Source organism: Varanus komodoensis, unplaced genomic scaffold (genome assembly GCF_004798865.1).
Source record: "Varanus komodoensis strain SLA01 unplaced genomic scaffold, ASM479886v1 scaffold36, whole genome shotgun sequence".
Lineage (NCBI taxonomy): Eukaryota > Metazoa > Chordata > Lepidosauria > Squamata > Varanidae > Varanus > Varanus komodoensis.
In genome coordinates, this window is record NW_025335873.1 from 9,330,945 (window position 1) to 9,343,501 (window position 12,557).

Sequence of the window (12,557 nt, forward strand, 5' to 3'; positions counted from 1 at the left end):
GGGGCTCGGGCCGCCTCCGCCCCGAGGCCGTTGGGGCCTCCGCGACGGGCCGGGCCGGGCGGCCTGCGGCGCTCGGGGGCTGCGGAAGCGACGGGCCCGCCCGGCCGGGAGAGGCTCTGCTCGCCCGGCCCGAGGCGCACGCGCTTGCTCGGCGTTTTCAGGCGGAGCGGCGCGCCCTGCTTTCCCGCACCGCTGGAGGCGGAAGCCCCGAGGCCGCGCTGCCCCCGAGGGCCGCCGGGGCGAACCTTCGCGCAACCGTCGGAACAGCCGCTCCCTGGGCCGCGCCGCGCCGCGGAGTAAATCTCAGCCGACAGTGGGGCGGGGGGGGGCGGTCTGCGGGCCGAGCAAGTGCCCATTCTGTGAGTTTGCTTCAGGGGATGTTACCCCGCTGGCCTGACAGGCTCCATCCGTGCCGGTACGCCGCGATGCCGGTATTATTGATTGTAGTGATAAGTCGGGGTTATTTCTCTGACACGGTGTAGTGGCTGGTGCTTTGGGCTGGGACTGAAAGGCCTTGGCTCAAGTCCCTTCTCGGCCAAAAACTCACTGAGTCACTTTCGCCCACTCACCGGCTCTGGGCCCTCGCCTACATCAGCAGGTGGTTGTGTGGATAAAATGATGCAGGCGATGACTGAAAGAAGCGCCATACAAAGTTGTGGTAATGATGGTGTATCCCAAGACCGTGCCCACAATAGGTCCGGGCCTCGGTGGCGGTCTTTGCTTCTGCTAGTGCAGCCCGTTGCTGCATTTCAGGGTTTCTCCGTAGCAGAAAACAGATTCAGAGACCAAGCAGTTGCTCACATCAAGACCGGAGCGAGGCGATGCTTCCTTCTCTTGCCCCTTTCCAGGCCCGCTTTGCCCTCCCGCAAACCGACTTCTCTGCATTGTCTGGCCCCGTGTAGGTGCGGATGGCGGCCGCAGTGCCTCCCACACAGAGCTTGCGCCTGGAGAATGCGTCCATTCTGTCTGAGGGGGCCCTGCAGGATGGACATCGCCTCTGGATTGGAAACTTGGACCCCAAGATCACGGAGTGAGTGGAGGGAGCTGGGGGTGGGACAGGGATGGAGTCCTGAGTTGCGGGAGGAAAGGGAGGGTGGTCTTCCACGGAAGGAGGGCAGCGTGAGAGAGTGACGTGCTGCTGTTCCTTGAGGTTTGGACTGGCATTGACGTCACGTAAGGGCAGGAGGAATCAATGTGCCAGCTCTTTCCTGTATCTCCCTCAAAAAGGTCTGTCTAGGTATTAGGCGAGAGAAAGAAAAGAGCCAGGGAAAGCGGCCAGGGAAAGCGGCCTCTTCTTCCATGAACTACTGCTCAGGATCATGTCCTATCCCAGATAACTTTCCGGGGCCACGGACGCTTTGTCCTGGCCACAGGGACAGTCTCCCATCCACAGTTTGGCTTCTGGCGTGCCGCTCTGGCTGCATCACTTGAGTTGGTGCTGTTGTTCTCCCAGTGCCCAAGTAACAGGGCTGCTTGTTCCTCGTCTTTGTGGTTGTGTACGGGGCCCAGTGACTGAGTGTGGCCTCGGAAGCACCGTTGGCCCCAGCCATTGAGGGCTTTCTGTTAACTGCCTCTAATAACCGCAGCTGCTTTAGTTCCAGCCCATTTCTGGTGGCAGCAACCGTTAAGCGTGTGTGTTTGACATTCCCTTGGCCTCCAAATGATTAGCACGTTTAAATTGCGTGCTAACGTGTTTGAGCAAGTTGAAGTGGGGCAATTAAACACCAAGGGAGGAGAGCTTGATTGCTTGGAGGGATGTTAGATGTGCCGGGCCGGGTTCTGGAGGCTGTCGTTCCTCTCTCCGACCCCCAGCTTTACAAAACAATCTCAGATTTATGCATTCCAAGTGGCTGCTCCAGCTTTATTGCCCGGATATTGTGTGCCTCTCAGCTGTGGAAGCAATTTTTGCCCGGCTTCTTGTGTTTCGGCAAGTGCTTTGAGTTTTTTGTTCCAAGTGCTGTTCCTTTCAGCCCGGCAGCGTCCTAATCGCGGCTCTAAGTGGAGTCCATCATTAATGTAATGCCCTCTTCAGGCAGCTCATTCAGTGCTGCACTGACTGCCCTCTTCTCAGTTTTGCATTAATTACCATTTTTTGCCCAGTGTTGATATTGCTGCAGCTTCTTGGCAGTGGGTAATTGCAGGAGCTGCTTGGCCGACAGGCTGCCGGTCCATTTGAGAAGAGCTGCTTGCTCCGGTTTTGGAGAATTAATAGCCCAGGAACGAAATAAGGAGAAAAAGTCCCTTGAGTCTGTTTGACTTACACCCGGGAAAGCTGAGATTCCGTAGTCTGTGAAAACGTTCTGGCTTATTTCCTGTTTCTGGAGGACAGGAAGGATCCGCAGTGCGTGATCTCCCTACTTCTTCACAAGTTCCCATCTTACGGCAGCTTTTTAGCTTTCTTAGTCCTAAAACTCTGATTCTGGCACTGAGGGATTAGAGAGGGAGACAGATTGCAGACTCGACCTTTTGAGGCATGTATAGAATTTTGAGCATGGGACTCGGGCAGCAGCAGGCCCCGCTGGCTCTTGGTAGCTGGCACTGGTGTTCGCCTGTTGATCGCTTCCCAGCCTGCGCACCTCGCTTGGCCCTTGTGCCTCCGCAGCATCGAGAAACCTGCCTTCCAGGAATGCGTGTGAGTCCAGGCTCTTCTCTGCTCCTCCGGATTTTTAAGATTGCTAAAATTACTTCAACTGGATGGGGCGCCACCACCCTGAACTCATGTTCTCCACCAGCTGGCATGCGGAGCTGCATTGTCCCTTTCCCGTGCCCCCCAGGAGGCAATTTCTGCTGGCTGTTCACTTCTGGCTTTGCTTGCAAGGCTATGCCAGAAGGTCCTGACCTTCCTTTTGCCCTGCCCTGCCCTGCGGATGCTACTTTGCCTTCTTCGGTGCATTCTAACCCTCTAATACTGCAGCCGTTCTCAGCATGCCCTGGTTCCCCTGCCTGCAGGGGAGTCTTTCCCACAGAGAAGCCGACAGCAACACAATGAAAGCAGCATTCTGTGCTCATGGTGTGCCTTCCAGTGCCACTTGGGGGGGGGGACGCACTTTGGAAGTCCCCAGCTCTCCGCATCTCACAGTCAGACCTGTGAAGGGCCTCACTCTGCAAACAGCCCTTCCCACAACAGCCTGCTGAGCAGCACAGGGAAGCTGCCCAGCCATAATGGCTTTAGCATGTGCTGGGATCGTTCCCGTATCCTTGGGAGAGCATTGTTCAGAGGAAGCCCTGGCTTGCCATTTGAATAGGTCTTAGGGTGCCAGGAGGAAAGCCGGCGGAAAAGGAAATGGGACTTGGACACGTTGTCCCATCTTGGCTTTGGATGACAGGAAGTAGCGATGCGGCCGGGCTGCAGCGCCCGTGAAGACCGACTCTCTCTGTCCCCTGCCCCAGGGCACGTGGTCACGGGTACCAGGCCAGGATGGGTCTGGTTATTTCCAGCCGCTTCCTGCTCCTGCCCCATAATGGAACTCCCCCGTCACTCGTAAAGTCCTTCTGGGCCTCTCTTAACAATCCCGTGCAAATAGCAATAAAAAAAATATTAGAAGGCAAGTGCCGGGTGGGGAGCGAGACCCTGATGATGAACCCGGAGCACAGTCGGCAGACAGCCGCAAGGAGCCTGCCTCCCCGTGACTTGGGCGAGCGCCTTGGTCTGTTTCTTGGTTGCCTGTTGCCCCATAACCCAGGCTCTCTAGACAGTTTGTGTGAGTTAAAGCCTCCCCGATATAATATGCCAGACTTGAAAACGTGTACGCGTTCGTGTCCTCTGACAGCATTCGCCATCAGCTTCCAGACTGTGAACAGATGCGGTTTCAGGGCACGGGGCTGGAGCCGCTTCGGTGTGGCTCATCTGTACAGCGCAAGGGATCTGCTGCAGAAGGTGGCTTCCGCCTTCTCCCGAGAGTTTCAGCAAAAGCACTCTGGGGCAAAGGCAGGCAGTGCTGTGGTGGGAAGGGTCCCGGATGCTGCGAAGCTGGCTTCGCTGCCTGGACATACTCGGCATGCTCCTGGAGCGGACCAGGTGCGGACCAGGCCCCTGCAGGAAATTTGTGCAGCCTGGTGTTCCCAGCATTCCCTCTTCTCCACACTCATTCCTAATAAAAACTTCAGCAGCGCTCTGCAGCTGAAAGTCCCGCCGAGCCCCAGCATCCTGTCCCCTGCAGGGACCAGCCGGAGAGACTTCCTGGCCCTGCGTGGAAGCCCTGCTGGGGATTGCGGCTGGGCCTTGCGTCTCTTGAGACCCGGGCTCTGCCGCTTCCCCACAGCCTCGCAGAGCTCGATCTCCGACGGGAAACCGCATCCTCGTTCAGAATTCCTTCTTTCTGGGTGCAGGCCCTTTGCACTGAGCTCTGGCTGGTGGGGCGCACGTTCCTGTGCAAACAGAGCCTTGTGTGCGCCTGCCGCCCGTCCCCGACTTACGCAGCCCCGGGAGCCACTTGGGTCCATCCATGCAGCTGCAGCAGACCAAGCGCTTCTCTGGGCCTGTGACCAGCCAGGCGCCTCTGGACGGGCCTGGGCAGAGCCACCAGCGCAGGCGCCTTCTCTGTCCGTCTGGCCGTCCTGCAGCGCCTGTCAGAAGCCCTGAGCTGGCGGCCATTGTCCCATGTTCGGGTGGCGAGTCCCGTCAGCAGAAGGCACACGGTGTGCGCAGAACTTTGGCCTGTCCGAGTCCCCTGCCAGCCCCTTGGCTGCACCTGATGGCCTTCCGGGGAGACAGTGCCCCATATTTGCATGTCGCATTTATAGGTCGCAGCCGGGAAGGTAGGTCACGGATGCACTTGCAGCAGCCTTCCCCAGTCCGGTGCCCCCCAGGTGTGTTGGATTGCAGCTTCGGTCACTCCCAGCTCTGCTGTAGGGCACGGGGTGGTCTTTCCTTTGATGCACCCTGACTCTCCCGCCTGTCAGCTTTGTTGGATGACCTCTGGCTTCTAAGGCTGCGAGAGAAGGGGGGAAATGGCTCTCCGTCCGCTTTCCACCCTCTCTGTCGGCCCTGCCTCTCCAGCTCCCCTTTTCTCTAAGCTGGACTGTCTCGAGGGAGAGCAGCTCCCGGCTCTTGGCTCTTTTGGTCGCCCCTTTCTGTCGCTTTTCCAGCTTGAGAGCCATCCTTCGTTTACCGTTCTGGCATTGCTCGGGTGTGTTTCAGACCTGGGAGCCCACCTGCGGCTCCCCTCGAGGGGCTTCCGTTTCCAGTGTCCCACCCCTCCTCCTCGCTTTCCATTCCGTGGCGAAGCCAAGCTGAGGCTCGAGAACCCAGTGCGCAGGGCGTCGCGAGCGCTGCCCGCACATGAGGACGCAGCGCCGCGTCCCCGGTGTTACTGTGCTGCTCACGTTGCACTCTAAATGGGTGCAATCTGACATCCCCCCCCCACCTCCCAGCAAGACCCCGCATGCTGTTTAAGCCCAGCGATTCTGAGGCTCCCGTGCTTCCCAGCTGGGCTTCGTGGAGATGCCACGGGAAGAGATGTACGTTGCATTCTGATGAAATCAAGGCTGCCATGCAGCAGCTGTGTAAACACGGCCTAAAATTAGGTGCTTCGCTGGGGATGCCAAAGGAAAGCTAGTCGTGCTGTCCCCTTTGGAAGCAGGAGTGCCGGTTTCCCCTGAAGGACCGGACGAACCAGAGGAAAACAGCCTCTGATTGCCAAGATGAAGAAGACCGTGCTGGTGGCGAGGCGGGGGGGGTTTGTTTTCGAACGCCTAACAATAGCTAATAAATCTTGATGATCGTTCTCAAAAGTGCAGCGGCCAAAGCCGTATCTTGTACCTCAGTGTCTGGGCCTGGGAAGGGATTCCCAAGGAGGACTCCTGTCCTGGATGCGGATGGAGCTTTCCTCTGTCAGCCGGCTCGAAGCGAGTGTCGCCGGGTGAATCGCGCTGGCCTTCCTTCCCCTCCTCTTCCAGGAATGCATCCGTAACAGCCCTGCCTGGAGGATTGTCTCGGTTCCTGGAATGTTCCCGCTCGTGCTGGAAAGAGAACTGGCCGGCACCTGTGTGACCTCCAGGTCGCCGTCTTACCGGCAGCCCAGAGCAGCCACTGAATCTGGCCCGGGCCCGGCCCGTCTGGTGGATCGCAGGCCCCGGGCTCAGATTCCACAGGCTGCCTGGCGACAGGCTTCACCGATCAACTGGGAACCATCACGGGTTCCGGGGCGTCTTTCAGCAAAAGGCGCAGTCGACGTCTCCCCTCCCCTCCCCTTCCCCGGAGCAGCCACGTGGGCAGCTCAGCCTGCGTCCTCTCGCTTTGCGGCAGTGGCCTCCAGTGGGACCCCTCCTCCTTTCCTCCAGGTACCACCTCCTCAAGCTTCTCCAGAAGTTCGGCAAGGTGAAGCAATTTGACTTCCTGTTCCACAAATCCGGCGCGCTGGAGGGGCAGCCCCGAGGCTACTGCTTCGTGAACTTTGAGACCAAGCAGGTAGGGGCAGCGGTCCGCTTTGGCCAGCGGAAGCCACCTTATCCCAGGCCGGGCTGCTGCGCGGTCCTGCCTGGTGTCGCCGGCCCCAACTGGCCTTTTCGCGGCGGTCGCATGCCTCCTTCGCTCGCCCCGGCAGGAAGCTCAGGGGGCCTCGTGCGATGTCCCCTCAGGCCGTGCTGCTGGCCTTGCTTTCAACAGTGTCGCCTTGGGGGGAAGTGCCCCCCCCCGCTCGAGGGGTGGGGAGCGTGTAGACAGCAGCTGCCGCACCTTGGGAGGATGGTGCGCCAGCCACGCCGCTCTGGCTCTGCTCGCATGTCTGGCCGCACATGGCAGGCCGAGGAAGCCGGAGGATCCCCTGCCCAGCTCGCCAGCCTCTCCCCGTTCCAGCCAGGAGAAGCTGTGGGGTGCAGCTTTCAGCGCAAACGCTGGTGCTCCCGACAGTCCAGTCCACAATTGGGGTGCTCGTCCCGCCTTTAACGTCCGTATCACCGGGGTCCTCTGGGAAACGACGCACATCAAAAACTTCCTGGGGGGCTCCACAGAGGCCCAGAGCTTCCTCGACAGCTTCCAGCCCCCCGGGCCCCGTGCTCCCTTGTCGGGAGAGTCACTCGGCACGCTTTCCCCCGCAGGAAGCAGAGCAGGCGATCCAGCGCCTCAACGGCAAGCTCGCCCTCTCCAAGAAGCTGCTGGTACGGTGGGCCCACGCCCAGGTAAAGGTGAGCGGAGCTTGTGGGCTGCCGGGCGCCCCTGTGTCAGGCAGAGCGGGCAGCCGAGCGGGCTCCTGCCCCTGCCCCGAGGGGGCTGCCTGCCTGCCTTCCTCTTCCTGTTGTGGAAACCATCGCTGCTCTTCCCCCAGAGGTACGACCAGAACAAGAACGAGAAGGCCCTTCCCATCAGCCTGGAGCCCTCGTCCAGCACAGAACCGACCCAGTCCAACCTGAGGTAAGGCGACCTGTGGGGGGCTTCCCGCTCCTGAGGCACCTCCCGCTGCTGCCGCCGTTGGCTGGGCCAGAGCAAAGGGGAGGCGGGCCAGCAGGCTGCAGCTCCTGGAGGTGCCTGGCGGTGGTCCCTGCTGGAGGGCGGACCCTGGTGGGGCCAGCCATACCCCCTGGTACAATGCCATCCCCTCTGCCGCCTGGCCAAGCCCGCCTAAAAGGAAGGGGCCTCCAGACGCTTCTCGTGCTGTGGCGCTGCATCGGGTATAGGGTGGAGGGCCGGCTGAGGTGTGGGAAGGACCAGTGGCCCCAGTGCGGCTGGCTGGCTGGCTGAGAGCCCTCCCTGCGGTGGGACGACTTGGCAAACCTCGCCCGGCCCTGGGTGTCGTCGCTGCGATTGACATTCCAAGGGGCTCCTTTCGGGCTTGCGAGATCGCAGCGGGGGATCAAGTGTCTGCCAGCAGCATGGCAAGAGAAAAGTCTTACTGAGGCGGCTTTTAAGTGGCTTGGAAGTACAAGCAGGATCAGTTCAAAACAGGGCGGGGAAGAACTGATGCGGCTAAACTAAGCCCCCAAGTGCGAGAGTGAGAGCCCCGAACTCTGCCTTGAGGACAACGGAGATGCGTCGGCTTCCGGCCTCCTTTGCCTCTTTTGTTTCCGTTGTCCGCTGCCAGCTTTTGGCAGCGGAGCCGCCGTGAGATTCCTGCTGCACATTTGGCAGCCTGGCTGTGGGGGGAGAGCAGGGGGCGCTGCGGGGCTGCCGGGGCCGCGTGCGGCTGCAGCGAGCTGTACCAGGAACCCAGGCCCCTGGGGACTCACCAGAGGTCTCTGGAGTTGCTTGCTGTGCTCAGTGCCGGTGTCCCCCGAGACGTTGCCGGGTTGCAGCTGCCATCATCTGGCTGGACCAGATAGGCCTTTGTGTGGCTTTTCTGATGACCATGCTGACTGGGGCTGATGGGAAATGTAGTGCAGGGATCTTCCTGCCTTCCAGCCTGGGAACCAACCGGGGACAGCGGTGAAGGCACCCTCACCCCCCCCCCGCGCTTTTCCCGCCGAAATGCCGCTTTCCTCACCCTCACCGCCCCCACTCCGGCCCCCCAGCGCTGCCTCCTCCCTGGACCTTTTCCTCGGTTTCAAAAGCTGCTTCTCGCCCAGTGCAGGAAGCCTTGCTTTTCAAGAGAGGCCGCCCCGAATCCCCGCTGGGCACCCAGAGCATGTTACACAGCTCCGTGGGTCCAGGTCCCCGCGTGGATTAGCGTCTCGTTACGGCCGGGGGGCCGGGGGAGGGGGAGGTCCCAAGCAAGCCCCTGTTGCCTCCTCCACAGCGTCAGTACGAAGATCAAGGCCATCGAAGCCAAGCTGAAGATGATGGCTGAGAACCCGGACGCGGAGCTCCCGCCGGCGGCCCCGTACGCCTACTTCAAGCCGCCCGACAAAAAACGGACTGCCCCGTACTCCAGGGCAGCCTGGAAGTCCAAGAGATGATTCCTGGGCGCAGGCGACGCCACCCTGCAGCACCCCCGCCCGAGCCGAGGAGGTCGGTGGGGAAGAGCGGCGGACTGCCTCCCGCAGGGCTCCGTTGGCTCCTTTCGGGGGGCGGCACTCTGGCCTTTGAACACTCGCGTCGTCTCCCAGATCTCCGATTGCGCGCGGGGCAGACCCAGCCTAGCGGAAATGAGCTGCGGCGCCGCTCCGGCATCCGTACCGTACCTCTCCCAACCCCGGATGCGTTCCGTAGTGACCCCAGGAGCAACTGTCCAGGCCGGCGAGGCGAGGCGAGGCCGGTCTCGGCCGTCCCGGGGCCGGCTGGGGGTGCATGCTTCACTGCCTAAGTATTTCTCCGAGCCCGACGAGACAGCCTGCCTGGAAAACGTCTTTGACCAGCGGCTCCGTGGGAGCTGCTTCAGGGGACCTCCTCGGCCACGGAGCTGCAGGAAGCCGAGCGCTGCGTGCTCAAGGAGCCGGCTCGAATCTGGGAATGGGTGGCGTGTGCCCGGGCGACGCTTCGGTGTTGCCACGCCGCCCTTCGGGGCGCGGTTGGGTCTGTGTATCAATATCTTTTTAAGGAAACAGTTGTACAGGAATAAAGTTACCCATGCTTTCAAAGTGTGCCATGTTGACGGTTGGTAGGCTCGCGGTGAGATGGGGCTGTGCCGCAGAGCAGAGCCACGCTCCCACGGATTGGAGGTGTTTGCACAGTCGTGAGTGGGAAGGAACAGCGGGAAGGGCAGCAGCTGCCGAAGCTCTTAGACTATTGGGAATGCCCTGCAGCCACGCCGCTGGCCTTTCCCCCCACCCGGAAGAGCACCGAAGGCTCCGGTGGCAGGGAGCGGCCCTCCGTACCGAGATCTGCGGCCTTCCTAGTCCACTGCGGGGATCTGCTGCGCTTCCAGCCCTGAGGACGGCATGTGTCGCGTGCTCATGCAGCGCTGGGGTAAATCCCAGCCACAGAAACGTGTTCTATGGGCGCCAGGTATATAATCAGTTACTCAGCATAATAAATTGAAAACATTCTAATCGACTAAAGCGGTGCCCTCCGATTAATCAGGCCATGTGGCTCCCCCCCGCCAGATTGTCAAATGCTTATAAAAACAGCAACGCATGTGCCACCTCTGTTCAGAATATTTTTATCTTGCCCCTCAGACAGAAAACTCGTGTGCGTTATGAAATAACAAAAGAAGTTGGTGTCTCGCTGCGAGTTCATAGTCCAAAAAGACACAAGCGAAGAGGAAAAAAGCATATATTTGCATCAGAAATAATTGCTTTCATGCATATTTGAATTTTAAATTGTTAGAGCATTGAACTGATCCAAACGCATCTGATAAACCAGTTCTCCACCTTTCATTGGGCCACGGATAACAGATAACAGCGGCAGGTCATGTCAGCTGTGCCGTGGGACCGTAGCCGCCGTCAGTGTAAATGCGACGAAGCAGAGCCTGCTTGTCTGGACCTTGCAGACGTGCTGTGTCCCACCGTGGTTAGGAAAGAGGGCTGCCGGCAACTCTTCCTGAAGAATGTTGGAATGGAGCCCCATTCCAAGTTTTTCATGTTCGTAAGAATGATTCCTGTGTGGGCCATCCGTTTATTGCTCAGCTGAGTCCAGTGGTGCCGCCAGCCGTGGACTGGAGAGGAAGCACAGCCAATGCCCGCTGGTGTGTGGCTCTGTAAGCAAACTCACCTTGGCCACGACCTTAGAGGCATGCTTGAAAATGCCGTTGGGGTTGCCCTAGAGCACGCGGCCTCCCGTCCCCCCAGCTCTGTGTGCAGTGGCCTGGAGTCCATTGTAGGGGTGGGGGGAGCCGGCCTGCCAGACACTCGCTGCTCTGGAATAACGCTCAGCCAGCGCCAGCTCTGCGGGATCGGATCGCCTTGCGGGGAAACGCAGCCGGCTCCGTTAGGACTGTGACCATCAGACAAGCAACCCCGAGTCCCTAACATTCCCATCGTGCACTGAACCACCGCTCCCGCTGTGCTGGAGGTGCGTTGGGTCGCAGCTCCCATCACCTTCGGTTATGCTGGGACCCAACGCATCTCGAGAAACTGGGAGTGGCTGGGTTAGCCTGGGAAGTCCCGGACAGGGCTGTCGCTCGGCCCTCAAAAGGGTCATTGCGGAGATAAAATAATGAAGATACAACCGCAGGGACGAGAGAGGCCTCACCTTGTCTTGCTAGGGAGATTTAGATCGCGAAGGCAACAAAGGAGGACCCACCCGGCAGGCGGACCCTGGCGCTGGAGCCGAAGGATGGGGGACGCTTGCAGCGCAGGTAGAGGCGAGGCGTGAGGTGGAGGTGTGGGGGGTAGACCCCCCCATAACTTGGCTGCTGATGAGATCTGGAGCAGCCTCACAACCACAGGCTTCCAAGGGAGGACCACCCCCCTGCTCAAAAGGGGTCCTTTTACGAGCAAGAGAGTTTTCGTCGAGCGGCTAGTGCGGAGGCGGTTTGCCCCCGGAGCAGGCAGAGCATTGCCGAGACACGCGCTCCCGAGAGAGCCTGGGCTTGAGCGCACCCACGGGAAAAGCGCTCCGACAGCAGGGCTGGCGGCTGGAGAGCCCCTGCAAGCCAGAACGGTCCCCGCTCGGCTGCATGGAGCTGCGCCCTGCCAGGATGAGGCCCTCCACGCGCCCCTCTGAGAAACTCCCACGGGCAGTGGAGGGGGGGTGGCAGGCCCGGGGGTCTCCGTTTCCCCTCGGTCGCCACCCGCCTGATGTGCTTCGGTTGCAGCTGCGGCACTTGGGGCGCCCTCCAGAGCGACTCCCCCTCTCCCACTGGCCAATTTGGACGTCAGGTCCAATCAGCGCGATTACGCATTGCCGGCCTCCCGTCTTCTCGGGTTACTTCGCAGAGCAGCCCCTGCCCTGTCCCTGCGCCCGAGGAGAGGTCGGGTTACCGAGCAGGGACCTCTCGGGCCGCGACTGCCCAGCGGCCGGCCGGGGCGGTGGGTGGGGAGGGCGCCCACGGGCTGGCGGCACATGCGCCGCAGAGCCAGGGGACAGGTCTCGGCTGCGAGCAGGTTGCAGGCCACGGCAGTGCCTTCCAGTGGACGGAGCGGCTCCGGGGCCTGCCCGAGACATCTCCGCTCTGGGGGCGATGCAAGCCGGCCCCGCTCGGCGCCCTGCCGCGAGTGCTGGAAGCCCCAACGGACCCTTGCTGCCCGCCAGGGTCGCCATAACCGGGCGACACGGAGCGGGCGGCGCCCGATGGCCAAGCCACCCCGGACTTCCTTGCGTCAGGCTTGGCCCCAGAGCGGATGTTGGGCCCCGCGAGAACAGCCTCCGCGTTTCAGCGGAGAGGCAGACGACGATCGGGGGCTCTCGCGCCAAAGAGCGAGGCTTGGTGCCCGCCGGCTGGCAAAGCTGGGAAGGGGGTGGCGCGCCGTTCGAGGCTGCCCTTTGGGTCCCTGGGTGGAAGAGAGCGGCCTTCTCCGCACCAGGCGAGAGGTTCGGTGCGGCTGCGGGGCACGCGCGGCTCAGGTGAACACCTGCCTGCCCACGTCATGTGCTTGCGCACGGACACGCAAGGCGCTCTGGTGGCCAGAACTGAAGCGCCCGTCTGGAAACGCCGGGCCCTGCGGCCGGTCCGGGCGGGCAGAGCTGGGCGGGGCGCCCTCGGGGTCCCTTCGGCCTGGGCCGCTCCTGGCGCTCGGAGAGGAAGCGTTTGTAGAGGGCCCTCCGGCCGCCGCCCGGTCCACGCCTTTCCCACCGGGAAGCCGCC

The 12,557-nt window shown here is 61.2% G+C and overlaps 1 protein-coding gene across 2 annotated transcripts; it reads left to right on the plus strand.

The window, feature by feature from the left end:
• The first annotated feature begins 869 nt into the window (after positions 1-869).
• On the plus strand, positions 870-9,450 carry RBM18 (RNA binding motif protein 18). Of its 2 annotated transcripts, none has more exons than XM_044440104.1 (5): positions 870-1,030; positions 6,283-6,409; positions 7,039-7,119; positions 7,266-7,351; positions 8,670-9,450. In XM_044440104.1, the coding sequence occupies exons 1-5, from the start codon at positions 909-911 to the stop codon at positions 8,827-8,829; spliced, it is 576 nt and encodes a 191-aa protein (XP_044296039.1). In that variant the 5' UTR covers positions 870-908; the 3' UTR covers positions 8,830-9,450. The 2 variants fall into 2 exon arrangements, with proteins under 2 accessions (XP_044296039.1, XP_044296038.1); XM_044440103.1 differs by having other exon boundaries at positions 871-1,030; positions 7,039-7,125.
• Positions 9,451-12,557: the final 3,107 nt, after the last annotated feature.